The following is a 23,645-nucleotide window of genomic DNA, read 5'->3' on the forward strand; positions in this document are numbered from 1 at the left end:
CCAAGAGCTGAGTCAACAAGAATGGAAACTATGTGGAGGAAATATATAATTGTTTTTGTTTTAGCTAAAATTGTATGCCAGCGTGAAACGTGATTGCAAAACAATGGTAGATATTATGGGCAAACACTATCCCCTTGACTTGTCCGGACTTGTCCGACCTGCCCAGCTCCTTTTCCACCTATCCACTCCACCCTCTCCTCCCTGACCTATCACCTTCATCTCCTCCCCCACTGACCTATTGTACTCTATGCCACTCTCTCCCCACCCCCACCCTCCTCTAGCTTATCTCTCCACGCTTCAGGCTCTCTGCCTTTATTCCTGATGAAGGGCTTTTCCCCAAAACGTCGATTTTGCCTGTCCTCGGATGCTGCCTGAATTGCTGTGCTCTTCCAGCACCACTGATCCAGAATCTATGACAAAATAGTTCTACTGAACCAAAAACTGCCCTCTCAATAGAGAGAGACAATTGGTGGTATAACACTCCATAAAGGATGGACATTAATTACTGTATGCTGTTTATTAACTCTGCTTTCTCCCCACAAATGCTGCCTGATCTGCTGAGTCTTGCCAGCAAGTTCTGTCTCTGTATTCTATTTAAATTACCATAAGCTGTTGTGTTATGCCTATAAGCTAACATGCAGCATATCTTTAAAAAACATGCTCTTAATACCATCACTGTGCAAGAAAGCATTTAAAAACACTTAACATGAGGATAAAAGGTCATGGCTGTTAACTGGGGCCAATTTTATTTCATATTAATTCAAGGGATGTGGTCTTTACTGGCTAGGCCAACATTTATCAATCATTATTAGCTGCCCTTGAGAAGATGGTGGTGAGCTACATTTGTGAACTGCTGCAGTCCATTTGCCGTAGGTAGATCCACATTATTGAGGAAGGAATTCCAGGATTTTGACCCAGCGACAGAGAAGGAATGGCAAAATATTTCCAAGTCAGGTTGGTGTGTGGCTGAGAGAGGAACTTGTAGGGGTTGGTGTTCCCATGTATTTGCTGCCCTTGTCCTTCTAGATGAAAGTGATCATGGCTTTGGAAAGTGCTGTCTAAGGAGCCTCGATGAATTTCTGCCATGCATCTTGTGGATAGCACACACTGCTGCTCACGTGCATTAATGGTGAAGGGAGTGAAAGTTTGCGGATGTGCTGCCAATCAAGCGGGCTGCTTTGTCCTGGATGATTATTGTAGCTGCATCCATCCAGGTACATGGGGAATATTCCAACACACTCTGACTTATGCCTTGTAGACAGTGGGCAGGCATTGGGAAATCAGGGGTTGAGTTACTCACAACAAGAGTCCAAGCCTGCTCTCGTAGCCCACAGCATTTATATGGCATGACCAGTTCACGTTCTGATAAATGCTAACCCCCAGGATGTTGATGTGGGGGACTCAAGGCACGACACTCTAAAGGGAATACACCACTGCTCATAGATGAGTAGCATAATATTAGCCTAGACACAGAAGTGTCTATGACTGTAATACATGTGTGTGGCATGAACTGTAATAAACATCTGCTGAATCTTATAGTCCAATACAACCCACATCTAACCCTTATATTACAAGAGTATTGCCACAACAGTTCCAAATGTCCTCCTGGACGCAGAAGCCATGACACATTGGCGGATCTTTCTGGACAAGAATTGACATTTACTTTACTGTGTTCCTAATGCAGCATCTGAGTGGCACAGTGATGCTGAGCCTGTGGTTTGTAGCCCCACCAGCTGGTCAAAGTGCAACATTACAGATCAGGTGGAATGCAAACTGATTGCACAAAAAGAACAAAACAGCAGCGTTTCCTTTAATATTTAACTTGCAAATTTCAAGCAAATTTATTTCAGAATGACAGTTTATATTAAAAGGTACTCCAACCAGAAAGGTTTAGCTGATGCCAAAATATTGCTGCGACACACTCGAGACATCAAACTCTGTTAACTGTATGCTTGAAAAGGCAGCTGCCAGAGGTCTGCCAAGTCATGGTGAGTGATTCTCGTTCAATTGCATCAAGTAATTCTTGGAAGCATACTCTTGTAACGCGACTGAAAGACAGGATTTTTAAAAAAGTGGGGGGGGGGGTTGGAATAGATACAGCGAAAATGGCAGCGTTCAACTCAATGTTTCTGTCAAGTTTGAATCTATGATGTAGTGAGTTCTCTGGATTAGTATCATATTGCTCTAAGGATGGAGCCTTTTGTTCACAGAGTTGGTGCTTGGATGCTGGCACCCTACAACCCTGTATTCTACTTTACTGACAATGTGGCGCCCTATCCACCTGACACTCTAATTTACTGGCAATGTGGCACACTACCAACCCTGCATCCCACTTTACTGGCAATATTGCACCCTACCCACCCTCCATCCTACTTTACTGGCAATATGGCACCCTACCCACCCTCCATCCTACTTTACTGGCAATATGGCACCCTACCAACCTTGCATCCTACTTTACTGGAAATATGGCACCCTACCAACCTTGCATCCTACTTTACTGGCAATGTGGCACCCTACCCACCCTCCATCCTACTTTACTGGCAATGTGGTGTCCTACCCACCTGGCACTATGTTTTACTGGCAATGTGATGTCCTACCCACCTGGCACCATGTTTTACTGGCAATTTGGTGTCCTACCCACCTGACTCTACTTTAATGACAATGTGATACCCAATGCACTGGGTTACCTAACCTACCAGCAATGTTGTACTCGACTGAGCTGGCACCCAGCTTTACTGGCAATGTTGTACCCTATCTACCTGACATCCTAACTCTTTAACAATCCGACACTTACTTGACATAGCTAACCTTTCAGAGCAGCTGTCAAACATGCTGGTGGATGTTTAAATCAGTGTTGCTGATGCTCAGAAGTAGAGTGAGCATCAACAAAGACTGATAGAAAAAAACAAAGTCAAAGTGGTGAACGAGACCCACTGGTTGAAGCCTAGTGCTTAGGAAAGGAGCAAGAGAGAAAGCAGGGAACTACAGATCTGTCAGCCTTACATCAGGAGCGGGGAAAATGCAAGATACTACCAGAAAGGACATGATAAATTGGCACTTGGATCAAAATGATGTGACGGGACATATTCAGCATGAATTTGTGAATGGAATCATCAGAACAGTAGCTTGGTGATTAGCATTGCTGCCTCACAGCACCAGAGACCCAGCCTCAGGAGACTGTCTGTGTGGAGCTTTCACATTCTCCCCGTGTCAGTGTGGGTTTCCTCAGGGTGCTCCAGTTTCCTCCCACAATCCAAAGATGTGTAAGTTAGGTGAATTGGCCATGCTAAATTGCTCATAGTGTTCAGTGATTTGCAGGCTAGTGGGTGAGTCATGGAAAATGCAGGGTTACAGGGATGGGATAGGGGGAGTGAGTCTGGGTGTACTCAATGGGCTGAATGGCCAGCTTCCACACTGTAGGGATTCTATGATTTGGAATAATTTGAGGTTGTTTCTAACAAAATTGATTGATGGGAGTCTATGGTCACTGAATAGTTGGATATTTAGAAGGCTTTTGATAAGATTCACCAAGGGATATTGGTTAGCAAAACCAAAAATTGAAGAGCTTATGCTCAAAACATCGACTCTCCTGCTCCTCGGATGCTGCCTGACTGCCACAATTTTTGACTCTGATCTCCAGCATCTGCAATCCTTATTTTCTCCTAAAATCAAAAACTCTCTCTGTAAACTACAAATGAAGCCCAGAATGATGAATATATTTCATTCCTGGATTTAGTAAGGGGAGGTCGTGCCTGACAAACCTGTTAGAATTCTTTGAAGAGGTAAGAAGTAGGTTAGACCAGTGGATATTATCTACCTAGACTTCCAAAAGGCCTTTGGATAAGGTACCTCGCGGAGGGCTGCTGAGTAAGGTGAGGGTCCATGGTGTTCGAGGTGAGCTACTGGCATGGATTGAGGATTGGCTATCTGACAGAAGGCAGAGACTTGGGATAATAGGTTCTTTTTCAGAATGGCAGATAGTGACAAGCAGTGTCCCGCAGGGTCCAGTGTTGGGGCTGCAGCTGTTTACTTTATATATTAATGATCTGGATGAAGGGATTGGTGGCATTCTGGTGAAGTTCACCAATGATATGAAGTTAGATGGACAGGCAGGTAGTTCTGAGGAGGTGGGGAGGCTGCAGAAAGATTTAGGCAGTTTTGGAGATCAGTCCAAGAAATGAATGATGAAATTCAACGGGAGCAAATGCAAGGTCTTGCACTTTGGAAAAAAGAATACAGACATGGACTATTTTATAAACGGTGAGAAAATTCATAAAGCCAAAGTACAAAGGGATCTGGGAGCGCTAGTTCAGGATTCTCTAAAGGTTGACTTGCAAGTTGAGTCTATGGTTAAGAAAGCAAATGTAAGGTTGTCATCTATCTCAAGAGGGTTGGAATGTAAAAGAAGTGATGCGCTACTGAGACTTTATAAAGCTCTGGTTAGGCCCCATTTAGAATACTGTGTCCAGTTTTGCGCCCCACACCTCAGGAAGGACATACTGGCACTGGAGCGTGTCCAGCGGAGATTCACATGGATGATCTCTGGAATGGTAGGTCTAACATACGATGAACAGCTGAGGATCCTGGGATTGTATTCATTAGAGTTTAGAAGGTTGAGGGAAGATCTAATAGAAACTTACAAGATAATGTATGGCTTATAAAGGGTGGAAAATTATTTCTGTCAGACGGGGAGACTAGGACCCGTGAGCACAGCCTTAGAATTAGAGGGGGTTACTTTAGAATGGAAATAAGGAGACATTTCTTCAGCCAGAGAGTGGTGTGCCTGGGGAATTCATCGTCACAGAGTGCAGTGGAGGACGGGATGTTAAATGTCTTCAAGGCAGAGATTGATAAATTCTTAATCTCGCAAGGAATTAAGGGATATGGGGAGAGTGCAGGGAGGTGGCGTTGAAATGCCCATCAGCCATGATTGAATGGCGGACTGGAGTCAATGGGCCGAATGGCCTTATTTCCACTCCTATTTCTTATGATCTCATGGTCTTATTTATTTCCAACTATTGCTTTTTTTTAAAAAACTAGCTTTTCCATCTGGAAAAGTCCTTGGAAGCAAATGTTCAGGAACGGCTCCAGGCAAGAGTCAGTCAGATGGTCGGAGGGGGAGAGAAAGAAGACCCAAACGTGATGGAAGTAAGTTAATGCAATAACTTAAAAAGAACATCATTTGTTAATGCAGTGACCGAGGAAGGAAGAAAGTAGCAAGTAACTATAAAGAGAAGTCAGTGAGAAAGTCTACCATGTACCCTTCAAACTATCCTGAAATAGTGTACAGTAAAGTGTGTTTGAAGTATATTCATTGTTGTAATGTAGGGAAGAAAATTGAGAAAACACAAGTAGACAGAAGATCAAAGGAAAGTTTGCTGAGCAATTGTTATACACAAAACCGAAGGAAGGATGGTTAATGGGTGAGTTAATCAGTTAGGCAGGTGACCAGTAAACCGTTGGAACTACAAAGGTGGCAGTCACTTTCTTTGGAAACTAACACTACCCTCAGGATAAGAGGAATCGAAAGTCCAGCACAAACTGTGAAATAAGTGCAGAAACAAGTATCGAAAACCACGTAGACTAGCTTCAGGGAGGATGGGAAGGGGAGACAGTGCGTAGGATCAGGTCTGAAGCCAATTGCACTGCTAGAAGAATGAATGTTATCCCAAGTTGAATCAGAACTTATTGTATGGAAAAGATAGTGGGAACAGTTGGGATCATAATACAGAATCTGAAAATATTGGAAAAGGTTGGGAAGGCAGGATTAAAAGTGGATCCAGATCCCACTAGAGATTAGATTTCCTACAGTGTGGAAACAGGCACTTCGGCCCAACAAGTACACACCGACCCTCCGAAGAGCAACCCACCCAGACCCATTCACCTACATTCATCCCTGACTAATGCACCTAACACTATGGGCAATTTAACATGGCCAATTCACCTAACCTGCACATCTTTGTACTGTGGGAGGAAACCCACGCAGAGACGGGGAGAATGTACAAACTCCACACAGATAGTTGCCCAAGGCAGGAATTGAACCCAGTCCCTGGCGCTGTGAGGCAGCAGTTCTAACCACTGCACCACCGTGCCGCCCACAGATATCTACTGTCTGTCTCAGAAGGAAAAACCAGAGGAAATGACAGAACTGGTCTTGTCTGTCTTAGTATGGAAATTGAGTTCAGACCAAAAGTGATCTTATTGAAAGGTGGGAGGGTATGCAGCATTGTCCCTGGGAGAATTGGGTCGGGGGAGAGGGACGTTGCTGCCCAGAAAGTGTAAGGGCATCTTGAGATGGAAAGCTCCCTCAGAGGACGTGTGAACTTATGATGACTATTTCTGACCATAGCTGCCTGGCCAGGCCGCTGTTGTGAAGTGGGATTTACTCTGTAACCTGCCCAGTGGCCATCACTGTGACCCCATGGCAGGAGCATCTCTGAGGGACAGGGTGAGAAATAAAGGAGGTTTTCTTGGCGTCTCAGCGTACTGCTTGGCACTGCCAGGCTTGGTAAGATCCCGGCATTGTCACCAATCTGCCCCCAAGTCGCCAATTAATGACTAACTCTTTGCCGTCAGCTGTTGCCAACCCAACCTTTTCGATTTCAAACCTATTGTGCAAATTAATACCAGCTGAAAAGACTAGTGTGTAGTAACATTGCAGTAGTAATCTCAACTTTTTCTGGCCAGATTCATTAGAATATTAGTTTGGAAATTGTGGACAGAACACTCTCTCTTATGACAATGGTATGATTGACCTCAGCTCCTCATGCAAAGGAGAAGAAAAAACAAGCAAAGTGTCTGCTTCTCACAACATCTCCTTCAACAATCCCTTCCAAAAGCACAATCCCGACCCTCGCAAAGGACAAGTGCAATAGATGCATGGGAACATCACTCTTCACATTCCCCTCTAAGGGTGTGGTCCCCTCTTAGGGGTGGCACGGTGGCTCAGTGGTTAGCACGGCCACCTCACAACTGTCTGTGTGGAGCTTGCACATTCTCCCTGTGTCTGCATGGGTTTCCTCCAGGTGCTCTGGTTTCCTCCCACAGTCTAAAGATGTGCAGGACTGTTAGATTGGCCATGCTAAATTGCCCACAGCAATAGGTGCATTAGTCAGGGGTAAATGGGTCTGGGTGGGTTACTCTTCGGAGGGCTGGTGTGGACTTGTTGGGCCAAAGGGCCTGTTTCCACACTGTAGGGAATCTAATTGAAGTCCACACACAGCACCTGGAAATATATTGCCGATCCTTCACTGTTGCTGGGTCAAAATCCCGGAGCTCCTTTCCTATCAGCACTATGGGTCTACCTAACCTCCACAGCTACATTGGGTCAAGAAAATAACCACTGATCATCTTTTCAAGTGCATTTAGGGACTGGAAATGAATGCTGGTCTGGGAAGCACGTTCATGTTCCATGAACAAATCAAATACTCATAGAGTCAATGAGTCATAGAGTCATACAGCATGGAAACAGACCCTTTTGTCCAACTCATCCACGCTGACCAAGTTTCCCAAATTAAACCAGTCCTATTTGCCTGCATTTGACCCATAAACATTTTCTATACATTTACCGACTTCTTTCAGAACAATGTCAAATCTTACGATGAAGTGCTAATATTTATGAAAGGAATAAGAGAGCAAGCAGGAATCTAAAGACTTGGCAGCCTTACATTAGGAGTAGGGAAGATGCTAGAAACCACCAGAAAGGACATGATAAATGGACACTCGGATCAAAATGATCTGTTTGGACATGTTCAGCATGAATTTGCAAATGGAAAACCATTTGACAAATTTGGAGCTTTTTGAGGGTGTTACTCACAAAATCGATGGCCACTGAATACTTGAACTTTTAGGAGATTTTTGATCAGGTTCTCTAAGGGAATTTGGTTAACAAAATCAAAATTAATGGAATAGGAGGTAATACATGTGGCTAAGAGATTAAAAGGAAAAAAAAGTAGCAAGAAATGGGCCTTCTTCATTTTGTCAGTCTATGACGAATGGGATACTGCATTGGTCAGCATTTGGATCCCCAGCCGTTCATAGTATATATCAATACTTTGGACATGGGGGACAAACGCAACATTACCAGATTTGCAGATGATACCAAGCTAACTGGGAATGTGGGTTGTGAGGAAGATGCAAAGTGGTTTCAGGAGGATTTAGATGGGCTTATTGCTTGGGCCAGAAGATGGCAGATATGGAAGAATGTGAGGTTATCCACTTTGGTCAGAGGATCAGATGTGCAGATCATTTCATAAATGATAAGAGGTTGGAAAGTGTAGATGTACTAAGGGACTTAGATGTTCTTGTCAGTAAATCACCGAAGATTCAGATGAAGGTGCAGCAAGTTATTGTGTTCAGTTCTGGTCGCTTCATTATAGGAAGGATGTGGAAGCTTTAGAGAGAATGCAGAGGAGATCTACCAGGATGCGGTCTGGACTGGAGGGCATGTCTTATGAAGAAAGGTTGAGGGAGTTAGGACTTTTCTCATCGGAGCGAAGAAGGATGAGAGGTGACTTGCTAGAGGTGTGTAAAATGTTGAGAGGAACAGATAAAGTGCATAGCCAGAGACATTTTCCCAGGGTGGAAAGGCTATCACGAGGGGGCAAAGTTTTCAGGTGACTGGAGGAAGGTTTAGGGGAGATGTCAGAGGTCGGTTCTTGACACAGAGAGTGATGGATGCGTGAAATGCACTGCCAGCAGTGGTAGTAGAGTCAGAGACATTAGGGACATTTAAGTGAGTCTTGGATCGGCAGATGGAAGTTAGTACAATGAAGAGTATGTAGGTTAGTCTGATCTGAGAGTAGGATAAAAGGCCAGCACATCGAGGCCGAAGGGCCTGTAATTTGCTATACTATTCTATGTTCTACGTTATTATAAAGGCAAATAGAATATAAGTCTCAGTTGCAGGGAGATTTAAATTCAGGAGTTGGAAAATCTTGCTTCGATGAGTTTGAAACTTTGTTAGAGCACACCTCGAGGATCGTGTGCAAGTTTTCCTCCTAATTTCAGGAAAAACATTACTGCCACAGAGGGAGCACGGCAAAGGTTCACCAGATTTACTGCCAGGAATGGCAGGACTGTCCTTTGAAGAGAGACTGGGCAAGCTGGCCCCACATTCTCTGCAAGTTCAAAGACTGAGAGGTGATTTCTCTAAAACCTTCAGACTTCTTACAGGGGTAGACAGAGTGGATGCAGGTAAGATGCTCCCTCTTGTCAGGGAATCTTCAACTGAGGGCACAGTTTTAAAATACGGGGGAAGCCACTTAGGACCGAGATATGCAGAAATGGTTTGAATCAGAGGCTTCTGAATTTTGAAATGCACCACCCCACGAAGGCTGTGGAAGCTTAGAGTTTGAGAGATTTTCAATTGTCAATTGTGTACGCGGTTATAATGATAGAGTGAACAATAGGCATTGAAGTGTTCAATTAGCCATGAGCATATTGAATGGTGGGACAGGTTTGATGGGCCAAATGGCCTAATCCTGTCCCTATCAAACAGAGGACATCTAGAGGCCGATCAGCTCTTTGAACGAACTAGCTGCTGACTCCCTGCAAACATTTTCCTTTTTGGATACATTTGAACTTTGAAGATTTATTTTTTTCAGTTGCATAAACCTGACTCCCAGATATGTTTGTAGAGAAAGTCTTGAATTGGAGTGTGCATGGGAGCAAGGATGCATGACAGCACCGGACTGACAAATCCATGGTTAGCCCAGTAGGTGGAGACATATACAACATTTGGAGGCAGTGCCTATTCAGTGAGATTCGACTGGAAATGTAAAGAGAGAGTGTCATAATATATTTCAGAGACAGCTGGGAGATAAAGGAAGTGGCCCGCGAAGGCAATTGTACCCAACAGGAAAAAAACTAAAAATAACCCAAGGGTTTTGCCACAGCCCATCGGGTGAAAATAATTAACACAAAAGACTTGAAAGACCTGAACTAAAATTGCACTTTTTACAGACATCTCATGGTGCTTTACAGCTAAGTAAGAACTTTGGAATGCAGTCACAGGTGTAACGTAGGAAAGTCAGAGCAAATATAAGCACAGCTCGATCCCACAAACCACAACGGGATAATGAGTAGATCCTCTGTTTATGTCATACTGATTGAAGGATAAATATTGTCCAGGATACTTTGAAATAGTGCCCATCGGATCTAATGTGTAGATGGGGTCTTGGTTTGATGTCACAGTGACTCAGTACTGCACTAAGAGGTTTGCCTTGATTGGAAGGTACAATAGCCTTGTGAGGTGATAAGGAGAAGGGGCCAAACACACAGGCTCCAGGAGTAAAGGATTGTAACCAGCCCAACATAAAATAACATTGATCGATTGGCTTAGAGCTATCATAGAAATACAGAATGCTTACAGTGCAGATATAGGCCATTCAGCCCATCAACTCTGCACCAACCCTCTGAAGAATATCCCATCTTATCCCTGCATTTCCCATGGTTAATCCAGTGAGCCTGCAGATCCCTGGACACTATGAGAAATTTAGCTTGGCCAATCTACCCTAACCTGCACATCTTTGGACTGTGGGAGGTAAGTGGAGCACCCAGAGGAAACACACACAGACACGGGGAGAATGTGAAAACTCTATAAATACTTTAGGGACATTTAAGTGACTCTTGGATAGGCATATGGATGATAGTAAAATGAAGGGTATGTAGGTTAGTTTGATCTTAGAGTAGGATAGGAGTTCAGCAAAACATCAACGGTCAAAGGGCCTGAACTGTGCTATACCCCACACACAGTCACCCAAGGCTGGAATTGTACCTGAGCCCCCAATACTGTGAGACAGCAATGTTAGCCACTGAGCCACCATTCCAGCTAGTACAAAAGGTAAAAGCAATGCATGATTACTTCATAATCCTATACATTGTAGAAGAAACAGGAAGCACCTTTCAGCTCATGTCTTCTAATGGTAAATGACCCTGACAGCATACAGAAAATGGAACTGGTAATGCCCTTGGGTAATTGTGATTACAACATGATTAAGTTCTGAATGATTCAATGCAGCTGAGAACTGAGCATTGGAAACAGGCTGACTACCAGTGCACAAGCACTGAAATAAAACGGAGAGGGAAATGATTTATTTATGCCTCCATTTCAGAACGCACAGCTTAAAGTCAACAACAATTCAAAAACACGGCCCTGATTGAGTGGATCAATCCGAAGATAAATAGGAAGAATAAATTAACTGCATCATGCAGAGAGAAGGACAAAGGAACAGCACAGGATATTTCAAAGGTGTATAGGAAAGGACTAAGAAGCAGCTGAAAATGAAGATGGTTGAAGATGCTAACCCATTAGCAAGCAGTTGTTCTAGTGTGTGCTCTCCAAGGAGATGGTCACAGAGGATTATAATGGGGAATTTAAGTGAAGTTGAGCAATTAGCTAATACACTTTAATGACTATCTCCAGAAAGCAATCACTAGAGATGTCTGTGATTACAAGCTCAGTACTAGTGGAAGTAAGTCAAGTTGACTTAAACTTTTATATCATCAAAATTGAAGTTTAATAGGTATTGAAAACAAAAAGGTTGGAGGTCACAGTGGGTCAGGCAGCATCCATTGAGAGAAAGTAAGCTAATGTTCATGTTAACTTGCTCTCTCTCCATGGATGCTGCCTGACCTGCTGCAATCTCCAGTATTTTGTGCTTTCATTACAGATTCCAGCATCTGCAGTAATGTGCTCCTTCACTAGGTGCTTAATGAATTCAAAACAAAGGAATTCAAGGGAATAGTGCTGTGAATCTCCAGGCATGAACACTACGGAAGGTGTTGATGATTATCAATATTATACAGTCACCAAACATTGGACAGAACAGGAAAAAAAAACTGATATTATACCTCAACAAGGTAATACAATACAGGAAATAATATTAATCTTTCATTAATTATTGAGAAATGAACGGATCAAGTTTCAGCAGATGATATGAGTTAGTGATCTGTTCAAGAACAGCTAACACTGTTTGAGAACGAGAAGTTCCCATTGGGTCAACTTCCTTAATTTTATGAGGAAGTAACATTCAATGTTCACAGTTGTGGACTACTTTCGTAGGGCTTTACGCAAAAGTTCCTCAATAAGGTTGCTTTCGAAACTGGAAGTAAAGAGTGAAACCTGGATGTGGATAAGAAATTGACCTGTAGGACAAGGTAACAACTGGAGCTTGTTAGGAGCGTGCTGTTCATGTTTGGAAGTGGGGGGAGGTGATGAGGCTGGGCGATACCGAGCAAAGTCACAGAGTCATAGAGATGTACAGCATGGAAACAGACCCTTCAGTCCAACTCATGTATGCCAACCAGATATCCTAACCTAATCTAGTCCCATTTGCCAGCACTTGGCCCATATCCCTCTAAACCCTTCCTATTCATAAACCCTTCCTATTCATATACCCTTTTAAATGCTGTAATTAGATTAGATTAGATTACTTTACAGTGTGGAAACAGGCCCTTCGGCCCAACAAGTCCACACCGACCCGCCGAAGCGTAACCCACCCATACCCCTACATTTACCCCTTACCCACCATTTCCTCTGGCAGCTCATTCCATACACACACACCACCCTCTGCATGACAAAGTTGCCCCTTAGGTCCCTTTGATATCCTTCCTCTCTCACCCTAAACATATGCCCTCCACTTCTGGACTCCCCACCCCAGGGAGAAGATCTTGTCTGTTACCCTATCTGTGCCCCTCATGATTTTATAAACCTCTATAAGGTCACCCCTCAGCCTACGACACTCCAGGGAAAAAGGGAAAACAGCCCCAGCTTATTTAACCTCTCCTTATAGCTCAAATCCTCTAACCCTGGCAACATCCATGTAATATTTTTCTAAATCCCTTTAAGTTTCACAACATCCTTCCAGGAGACCAGAATTGCACACACTATTCCAATAGTGGCCTAACCAATGTCCTGTACAGCCGCAACATGACCTCCCAACTCCTATACTCAATACTCTGACCAATAAAGGAAAGCATACCAAATACTTTCTTCACTATCCTATCTGCCTGTGACTCCACTTTCAAGGAGCTATGAACCTGCACTCCAAGGTCTCTTTGTTCCACAACACTCCCTCGGACCTTACCGTTAAGTGTATAAGTCCTGCGAAGACTTGTTTCCCAAAATGCAGCACCTCTCAATTATTTAAATTAAACTCCATCTGCTACTCCTCAGCCCATTGGCCTATCTGATTAAGATCCCATTGTACTCGGAGGTAACCTTCTTCACTGTCCACTACACCTCCAATTTTGATGTCGTCTACTAACCTAGTAACTATACCTCTTAGGCTCACATCCAAATCATTTATATAAATGATGAAAAGTTGTGGACCCAGCACCGATCCTTGTGACACTCCAGTGGTCACAGGCCTCCTGTCAGAAAAGCAACCCTCCACCACCACTGGTAGGTCTTCTAACCTTTGAGCCAGTTCTGTATCAAAATGGCTTGTTCTCCCTGTATTCTATGAGAACTAAACTTGCTAACCATGGGGAACCTTATCAAATGCCTTATTGAAGTCCATATAGATCACATTTACCACTCTACCCTCATCAATCCTCTTTGTTACTTCTTCAACAAACTCAATCAAGCTCATGAGACATGATTTCCCATCCACAAAGCCATGCTGGCTATCCCTAATCAGTCCTTGCCTTTTCAAATGCATGTACATCCTATCCCTCAGGATTCCCTCCAACAACGTGTCCACCACCGAGGTCAGGCTCACTGGTCTATAGTTCCCTGGCTTTTTCTTACCACCTTTCTCAAATAGTAGCACCATGTCAGCCAACCTCCAGTCTTCCGGCACCTCACCTGTGACTATCGATGATACAAATATCTCAGCAAGAGGCCCAGCAATCACTTCTCTAGCTTCCCACAGAGTTCTGGGCTACACCTGATCAGGTCCTGGGGATTTATCAACTTTTATGCATTTCAAGACATCCAGCATTTCCTCCTTTGTAATATGAACATTTTTCAAGAGGCACCATCTATTTCCCCACATTCTATATCTTCCATATCCTTCTCCACAGTAAACACTGATGTGAAATACTTGTTTAGTATCTCCCACATCTCCTGCGGCTCCACACAAAGGCCACCTTGCTTATCTTTGAGGGGCCCTCTTCTCTCCCTAGTTACCCTTTTGTCCTAAGTGAATCCATACTAGCTGGCCAAAATAGCTCAGTTGGGAGAGCATTATATTGAAGAGTGAAAGGTCCCTGGTTCAATCCAGGATTTCACTAAAAAGAGTGTATGCTTAATGTTGTAAGTCCTTCAGGCCAAAATGCTGAGATCTCTGACTGTTCCTCATCGATATCAATGTTTTTGGATTTGGCAGCAGGCAATACAAATTTTGTAGATGATTCTGAACTATGGGTAATGGGGTTGACTTAGCAGGAGGCGGTGAGAACTACAATAAAAGTCAAGATGTGGAGGTGTCGGTGTTGAATTGAGGTGAACAAAGTCAGAAGTCACACAACACCAGGTTATATTCCAAAAAAGTTGATTTGAAGTCCCAAGTGTTTGGAGCATTGCTCAGCACTCCGAAAGCTTGTGACTTTGAATAAACCTGTTGGACTATAACCTGATGTCATGTGACTTCTGACTTAATAAAAGTCAAGGTAAACATTCTGAAAAACAGAAGAGTGAACGAAAAAGCCCAACACTGAGCACTGGAAGGTAACCTAAACTGAAATCACGGTTGTGCTAGGGATGGTGTAAAAAAACTTTGATAGGGTTCACACTAGAGAAAATTTACTCCGAAGAGAAATTCTGGAACAAAAGGTGCTATTTCATAGCATGGTGTCTTCTATTTAAGATGGAGATGAGGAGGAATGTCTTCTCTCCAAGGATTGACAGTGTTTGTGTTTGGGATTCTCTTCTATAGAATATAGTGAAATCTGAGGTATTGGCAAAGGAATGAGGGTTATAAGGACTACAGAGTTGAGAGTGTGGTGCTGGAAAAGCACAGCAGGTCAGGCAGCATCTGAGAAATAGGAGAATCGACATTTCAGGCAAAAGCCCTTCATCAGGAACTACAATCAGCCGTGGTCTTACCGAATGGCAGAGCAGACTCAAGGGGCTGAATAGCCTCCTCTTTCTTATAGCCGTATTTTCTTTGTATGCATTTGTATGGCATCCTTCACAGATGGAAACAAAATACTATGGAACTGTGGTCATTGTAATGTGGGAAACGAAACAGGTCACACAGCTAATTCCCACACAAGACAAATAGAAAATGATCAACATAATCTGCTTTCTGGGTGCTTAATATTGACCAATCTGTTTGGGCTAATTTGCTGTTTTTTCTTTAAGTATTGCCATGTCTTATTTTCTGGCTATTTGAGTGGGAGATGAGCTCCAAATTTAACATTTGATGTTTTTTAAGAACTCAATTCCTCAACCATAAAACAGACATTAAAATGTGAAAATATTTCCAACCTGATATTGTAATAAGTACGTTCAGTCCTTCCAGTACGTCCATTTGTTGGAACCGTCTTCGAGTAATGAGTGAGTAAACTTTGCCTTGTCCGCTCCGGTCCAATAACCAAAGCCCATTCTCTGTGCCCACCAGCAGATTGACACCTGACAAGATCAAAATACTTTTAGGAGCGTGAGTAACCTCTGCAGCATTTTACGTTTTGCTGTCATCAATAAACCTTGAACACATCGAATTGCTTATGGACTAAATGATTATCATTTAAAATAACCAGTTGAACAAAAGAACGTTCCATCTTTCTCTGCTCAAGTGTAAAACAGACTCTAGATTAATATTCTATCAAATAATGGCTTTGCCAACATTCTTCACATCATGAAATATAAAGGGATACAACATAACAGGACACTCAGTCTGCTCTGCCATTTAATAAGATCACCACTGATCTGCTTTAAACCTCAACTCTACAATCTTGCATACTCCCAATAATTTCTCGTCCTTTTAGTAATCTACCTTCCTCTCCCTTAAAAATATCTAAACATCCAATGCAATGCTATGAGGGCACGTGATACCGTTTCTGTACATAGCAAGATCACACAGATAGCATCTGAGGTAAAGATCCCTTCTTGGTGATTTAAGCAAGGAGTATTACTGATGTGAAGAGACTTACTTAATCCTCTTCAAATTGTGTACCGGTGCTAGTTACACTCACCAGAAACAATGCGCTTCAGTTCTAGCCCCTTTCTGCACTTGTGAAAAGGCACAACAAACACTGCCCATTGTTAATGAGTGACCTCTTTATAGACTTCAATTGCCTAAAATTCAGCAAATAAGGAGGCGATCAGATTAGATTACCTACAGTATGGAAATAGGCTCTTCGGCCCAACAAATCCACACTGACCCTCCGAAGAGTAACCCACCCAGACCAATTCCCCTACCCAATATTTACCCCTGACTAATGCACCTATCACTATGGGCAATTTTCCATGGCCAATTCACCTGAACTGCACATCTTTGGACAATGGGAGGAAACCTGCACTGACACGGGGAGAATGTGCAAACTCCACACAGACAATCACCCGAGGCTGGAATCAAATCCAGGTCCCTGGCGCTGTGAGACTGTAGTGCCACCCTTGCAGTGCTAACCACTGAGCCGCCGTGCCACCTTCACATGTTTCCCTGGATTTGCTAAATAAACAAAAACTCTGTGATGAATGATCAGGTTGAGAAGTGATTTTAATTTCTGGAGTTACTGAAAGATATCTAGTGAACGTGGGCGGGAAAAATCATGACAATCTAAGGAACAGGAGTAGACCACTCATTCCCTCCATCCTGGCCCACCATTCAATAAAATATTGGCTGATCTGATTTTGGCCTCAAATCTAATTTTCTGCAACCTCACTTTCCTTCAAACTCTCCTGCCATTACCTCGCTTTCCCATTCAAATATACGTCCAAGTGTTCAATACAGTCGCAATGCAGCCTCCTCTGCTTTTTATGGAAGTGAACTCCTAAAGATTCAGAATCATAGAGATGTACAGCACGGAGACAGACCCTTCGGTCCAACTCATCCATGCTGACCAGATATCCTAAACTAATCTAATCCCATTTGCCAGCATTTGGCCCATATCCCTCTAAACCCTTCCTATCCATATACCCATCCAGATGCCTTTTAAATGCTGTAATTGTAGCAGCCTCCACCACTTCCTCTGGCAGCTCATTCCACACACATACCACCTTCTGTGTGAAAAAGTTGTCCCTTAGGTCTCTTTTATATCTTTCCCCTGTCACATAAAACCTATTCCCTCTAGTTTCAGACTCCTCCAACCTAAGGGAAAAGGATTTTGTCTATTTACCCTAACCATGCCCTGCATGATTTTACAAAACTCCATGAGGTTACCCCTCAGCCTCCGACGTTTCATGAACCTCTGAGGGAAGAAATTGCTCCTCGATCTTAAAGAGGATACTCCTTCATTTGAAAGTACAGTCCCAAGTTCAACCCTTCTGCACAAGAGAAAACAGATGCAGCAACTAGCCCATAAAATCCATTTGACCTGAAATAATAAGGGAAGTAAATTTCAGTGTTGCTTTCTAGGGGAATGGAAAAATGATTGCAGGAAACCGTTGAAGAAAGGGCACGTGGAAAGCACAAGGAAACATGACTGAGTGTATCACACTTTTAGAGAATCATGAGTGGAGTGACCTCCACCTCTGAGCTGTAAAATTCAATCGTTTCTTTTGCATAATTGGTGATGGAGCATCTCTGACATTCTGGAAAGGTTCAACGCCTGGGCCTACATTTGCTTGCTACGCAATTCTGGCTCCAAATAAAGCTTCTAGTTGTTTATACTGTCACAGTGGGAATCTCAGAGAGTGCAGAATGCTCCAGACTGACTGCAAAAGTAATGAGCTCGAGGCAATCGCATTTACATAATTACACACGTACAGAACATATTCCAAATGCAAGGCCTCCAGCCAATACCAAAAGGATGAAGTGATTCTTCTGGATTTGGATCAACTACATCTATTCTGTTGTTTGACAGAAATTAAACTCTAAATATTGAGAGGGCAGCAACCATTACAATAGCAACTACTTGGATTTACTTGCTGCCTTCAGTGTAATATAGCGTCCCAGCTTGGTGCTCCACAAGAATGTAGGTCGGGGTGAAATGTGTTGGTGAAGTTGATGAACTGCTCAACCTCCTCGCGGGAGCACAAGGTGGCGCTGATGCAGTCATCAATGTAGCGGAGGAAGAGGTGGGGAGTGGTGCCAGTGTAACTATGGAAGATGGACTGTTCTACACAGCCGACAAAGAGACATGATTTGGAGATACCGGTGTGGGACTGGGGTGTACAAAGTTAAAAATCACACAACACCAGGTTATAGTCCAACAGGTTTAATTGGAAGCACTAGCTTTCAGAGCGCCGCTCCTTCATCAGGTGGTAGTCCCCCTCCCACTACCACCTGGTGAAGGAGCGATGCTCCGAAAGCTAGTGCTTCCAATTAAACCTGTTGGACTATAACCTGGTGTTGTGTGATTTTTGACAAAGAGACAGGCATAGCTGGGGCCCATACACCTGGACCATCTCTGACACCTCCCTCCCCGTCCTGGGCCTCTCCATCTCCATTAATGACAACCAACTTGACACTGACATTTTTTACAAATCCACCGACTCCCACAGCTACCTGGATTACACCTCTTCCCACCCTGCTTCCTGCAAACATGCCATCCCGTATTGCCAATTCCTCCGCCTCTGCCGTATCTGCTCCCAGGAGGACCAGTTCCACCACAGAAGACATTAGATGGCCTCCTTCTTTAGCGATCACAATTTCCCTTCTCATGTGGTTAAAGATGCCCTCCAACTCATCTCATCCACATCCCGCCCCTCCGCCCTCAGACCCCACCCCTCCAACCGTAACAAGGACAGAACCCCCCAAAGTCCTCACTTTCCACCCTACCAACCTTTGCATTAACCGCATCATCTGCAGACATTTCTGCCACCTCCAAATGGCCAAATACCTCTTAAATGTTGCAATTGTACCAGTCTCCACCACTTCCTCTGGCAGCTCATTTCATACTTGTACCACCCACTGTGTGAAAAAGTTGCCCCTTAGGTCTCATTTATATCTTTCCCCTCTCACCCTAAACTTATGCCCTCTAGTTCTGGACTCCCCCACCCAGTGGCCTAACAAATATGTTCTTCTGCCAGGCGTCGGGTGGTGAGGGAGCAGCGGTGGAGGAAGCCCAGGACCTGCATGTCCTCGGCAGAGTGGGAGGGAGAGTTGAAATGTTGGGCCACAGGGCGGTGAGGTTGATTGATGCGAGTGTCCCAGAGATGATCCCTGAAGTGCTCTGCAAGGAGGTGTCCAATCTCCCCAATGAAGAGGAGACCGCATCAGGAGCAACAGATACAATAAATGACATTGGTGGATGTGCAGGTGAAACTTTGATGGATGTGGAATGCTCCTTCGGGGCCTTGGATGGTGGTGAGGGAGGAGGTGTGGGCGCAGGTTTTGCAATTCCTGCGGTGGCAGGGCAGGGTGCCAGGACAGGAGGGGCCAACAAATCACCCTCCCGTCCTGGCACCCTCTCCACATCCAAAGTTTCACCTGCACATCCACCAATGTCATTTATTGTATCTGTTGCTCCCGATGTGTTCTCCTCTACATTGGGGAGACTGGACACCTCCTCGCAAAGCGCTTTAGGGAACATCTCTGGGACACCCACACCAATCAACCCCACTGCCCCGTGGCCCAACATTTCAACTCCTCCTCCCACTCTGCTGAGGACATGCAGGTCCTGGGCCTCCTCCACCGCTGCTCCCTCACCACCCAACACCTGACGGAAGAACACCTCATCTTCTGCCTCGGAACACTTCAACCCCAGGGTACCAATGTGGACTTCACCAGTTTCCTCATTTCCCCTCCCCCCACCTTACCTCTGTTCCAACCTTCCAGCTCAGCACTGTCCTCATGACTTGTCCTACCCGCCAATCTCCCTTCCCATTTATCCACTCCACCCTCCCCTCTGACCTATCATCTCCATCCCCAACCCCATTCCCATTCACCTACTGTACTCCTTGCTACCTTCTCTCCAGCCCCACCCCCCATTTATCTCTCCACACTGGAGGCTTCAAGCCTCTATTGCTGATGAAGGGCTTTTGCCCAAAACATTGATTTTCCTGCTCCTCGGATGCTGCCTGACCTGCTGTGCTTTTCCAGCATCACTCTAATCTAAACTCTGGTTTCCAGCATCTGCAGTCCTCACTTCAGCTCCACAAGAATGTGCTAAGGTTGACATCAAATAAGAGAATCAGACAATGGAACGGGTAACCAGTTTGCAAAGAATCAGGCTTTGAGTGTAGTTTTTAAGGAGAGAAGCAGGAAAGAGGACTAGGGAATTAGAGAAACAACTGCAGAGCTTGGGGCCTGACTCATTAAAGACATGCCTGTCAAATGTGGGATAGGGGTTGGATGGTAAGGAGTGTTGGGCGGTTGGTTTGGAAAGGAAGTGGTTAATGTACACCCATGATTCACCAATGGTTGTAGGGTTGAAGGAGATTACAGACACTGGGAGGGTTGAAGACCTGGAAGGATTTGGAGAAAAGATGGAAAATTGTAGAATGAAACTTTGGTGGACTGTGAGCCAATTTAGGATCAAGGAGTACAGGGGTGATGGGTGAACACAGCTTGGTGTGAGTCAGTACAGTTCTAACCAGATGCATCTAAATCTCCAGAGTTCTCTGCACATGATGACGGGAACCCGAAGGGAGAGGTGAATGAGCCATAGTCATACGTTAGGAAATTGCTTCACGAGAGAGGCCAGAGGCGGTGGAAGAGGGATCCTAAAATGGCTCGCAGTCCACCAAAGTTTCATTCTACAATTTTCCATCTTTCCTCCAAATCTCTCCAGGTCTTCAACCCTCCCAGTGTCTGTAATCTCCTTCAACCCTACAACCTTTGATGAATCATGGGTGTACATTAACTACTTCCTTTCCAAACCAACTGCCCAGCACTCCTTACCACCCAACCCCATCCCACATTTGACAGGCATGTCTTTAATGATTCAGGCCCCAAGCTCTGCAATTGTTTCTCTAATTCCCTAGTCTTCTTTCCTGCTTCTCTCCTTAACAACTACACTCAAAGCCTGTTGCCTCTTCTCATTGGTAAAAGCCTCAGTCCAAGGCCCCACAAGTTTGCTCTACTGGTTGAACACTCATTCCCAGCGAGGGCCTGGTTTGTGAACAGTCAAACTCTCTAAGCCTTCCCTGGATTGGTGTTCCAACAAGGTGCTACCTTTAGGCGGGGGCAGATGCTCCACCTGAAACATCCTGGGTACTTCAGCGGCAAGCCAAGGCCTGCTCCCTCATCTGAAATTCACAGGACATTGTCTCAAGAATGCCTTTGTTCAAAACTGCTACAGCCCATGAGGAGACCAATGTTATGGACTAGGCCAGACCACTCAAAACATTCTTAAACAGGCAGCCCCAGACCATAACTTTGCAATTTGTTTCAGTAAGTGTACAGGGAAAATTACCCAGAGTAAGATAGCTAGGTTGACTAATAGATTTTAAAACAGACAAAAATTTATTCACAAAATTACACAATAAAACACAACAAACAGAATAAAGATACCCTACAGAACACAGCCGAACCAACCAGACTTAATTATGCTGTTCCGAATATATCTCTATCCTTAAATAAATATGATGTGGAGATGCCAGTGTTGGACAGGGGTGGACAAAGTAAAAAATCACGTGACATCAGGTGAGAGTCCAACAGATTTATTTGGAACCGCAAGCTTTCGGAGCCCCCAAATAAACCTGTTGGACTATAACCCGGTGTTGTGTGATTTTTGACTTAAATAAATAGTACTCCAAGTGTGATTGTCCCAATGCGTGTACAATTGAAGCAAGACTACACTCCCTTACAAGAGTTGAGGAGGAACTTCTTTGCTCAGAGGTTTTTGGGAGTTACAGTGAGCAGTGGTGGTTGGGTCATTTTAAAGATAGAGCTAGATCAGACGTTTGATTTATGAGTAAGTCAAGTGTTTAGGAGGGGAGGGAGAGTGGCCATGAAAATGCAGTTAAGGCTATGGAGTAAACCATTTAGGACTGAGATGAGGAGAAATTCCTTCACCTTGAGAGTGTTGAGCCTGTGGGATGCATGACCACAGAAAGTGGTTCAGGCCAAAAAACTGTATGATTTCAAGGAGGAGTTGGATGTAGCATTTGGGGCTGAAGGGATCAAAGGGTATGGGGAGAAACAGGAACAAGCTTTAGTTGGATGATCACCCCTGATCAGAATGAATGATGGAGCAGGTGCAAACGGCCTACTCCTGCTCCTATTTTCCACAGTTGCATGTTAAGGCCTCAATTGGATCAGACACAATCTTATTTAACAGTGACTTGAATGGCCTGCTCTGAGAGTCAGAGTCATAGAGATGTACAGCACAGAAACAGACTCTTCGGTCCAACCCGTCCATGCCAACCAGATATCTGAACCTAATTGAGTCCCATTTGCCAGCATTTGGCCCATATCCCTCTAAACCCTTCCTATTCATATACCCATCCAGATGCCTTTTAAATGCTGTAATTGTACCAGCCTCCACCATTTCCTGGCAGCTGATTCCTTACACGTACCACCTTCTGTGTGAAAAAGTTGTCCCTTAGGTCTCCTTTATATCTTTCCCCTCTCATGCTAAATCTATGCCCTCTAGTTCTGGACTCCCTCACCCCAGGGAAAAGACCTTGTATAGTTGCCTTATCCATGCCCCTCATGATTCTATAAGATCACCACTCAGCTTCCGACGTTCCAGTGAAAACAACCCCAGCCTATTTAGTCTTTCCCTATAGCTCAAGCCCTCCAACCCTGGTAACATCCTTGTAAATCTTTTCTGAACCCTTTCAAGTTTCATAACATGCTTTCGATGGGAAGGAGACCAGAATTGCATGCAATATTCCATAAGTGGCCTAACCAATGTCCTGTACAGCTGCAACATGACCTCCCAACTCCTGTACTCAATGCTCAAAAGTGCTATATAAATACAAGTTTTTGTTGTAGACAAATGCAAGCTCTTCACTCTTGAACTTCTTCTTTAGCTCTTCACCTGTTTATTGGAGCGAAGCTGAAGCCATTCCAATAATTTTTTTTTTAGACTCCCTACAATATGGAAACAGGCCCTTCGGCCCAACCAGTCCACATTGACCCTCCGAAGAGTAACCCACCCAGACCCTCTGACTAATGCACCTAAAACTATGGGCAATTTGGCATGGCCAATTCACCTGACCTGCATATCGTTGTGATTGTGGGAGGAAGCCCACGCAGACACGGGGAGAATGTGCAAACTCCACACATACAGTCCCCCGAGGCTGGAATCGAACCTGGGACCCTGGTGCTGTGAGGCAGCAGCGCCACCGTGCCTCACACACGCTATCAGCAGTAAATAGCAACATTGGCTTCATGGACGATAAACCATCCCTAGATAAGAAAATTCTCAGCAATATCTCACCCCATAAAGCAGCACATAATATCTCGGAATTGAATTTCTTCTTGTATTTGCGAATTTCTGGAGTGTCGCTCTGTGGACGTATGTTCGTCGGATTGACATTGACGACGGATCCCTTTCTCGCATTGTCTCGCCGGATTGGCTCAGTTTTATTGGCTACTGGAAAGGGAAATAAACGACACAGCATGGGAATAAAGAACAGACCA

The 23,645-nt window shown here is 44.3% G+C and overlaps 1 protein-coding gene across 4 annotated transcripts in view; it reads right to left on the bottom strand.

Annotated features, from left to right (window-relative positions):
* The window catches only part of si:zfos-2326c3.2 (mitogen-activated protein kinase kinase kinase kinase 4), a 310,274-nt gene that overhangs the window by 38,662 nt on the left and 247,967 nt on the right, over positions 1 to 23,645 (bottom strand). For 3 of the 4 annotated variants that reach the window (XM_043705152.1, XM_043705151.1, XM_043705149.1), the window contains 2 exons: positions 23,443 to 23,598; positions 15,437 to 15,580 (listed from right to left, as the gene is read on the bottom strand). In XM_043705152.1, coding sequence (XP_043561087.1) covers positions 15,437 to 15,580; positions 23,443 to 23,598 — 300 coding nt within the window. The remainder of the gene's footprint in view (positions 1 to 15,436; positions 15,581 to 23,442; positions 23,599 to 23,645) is intronic. The other variant, XM_043705150.1, reaches the window with a different exon arrangement.

This window comes from Chiloscyllium plagiosum, chromosome 15 (assembly GCF_004010195.1).
Source record: "Chiloscyllium plagiosum isolate BGI_BamShark_2017 chromosome 15, ASM401019v2, whole genome shotgun sequence".
In the NCBI taxonomy this organism is placed as follows: Eukaryota; Metazoa; Chordata; class Chondrichthyes; order Orectolobiformes; family Hemiscylliidae; genus Chiloscyllium; species Chiloscyllium plagiosum.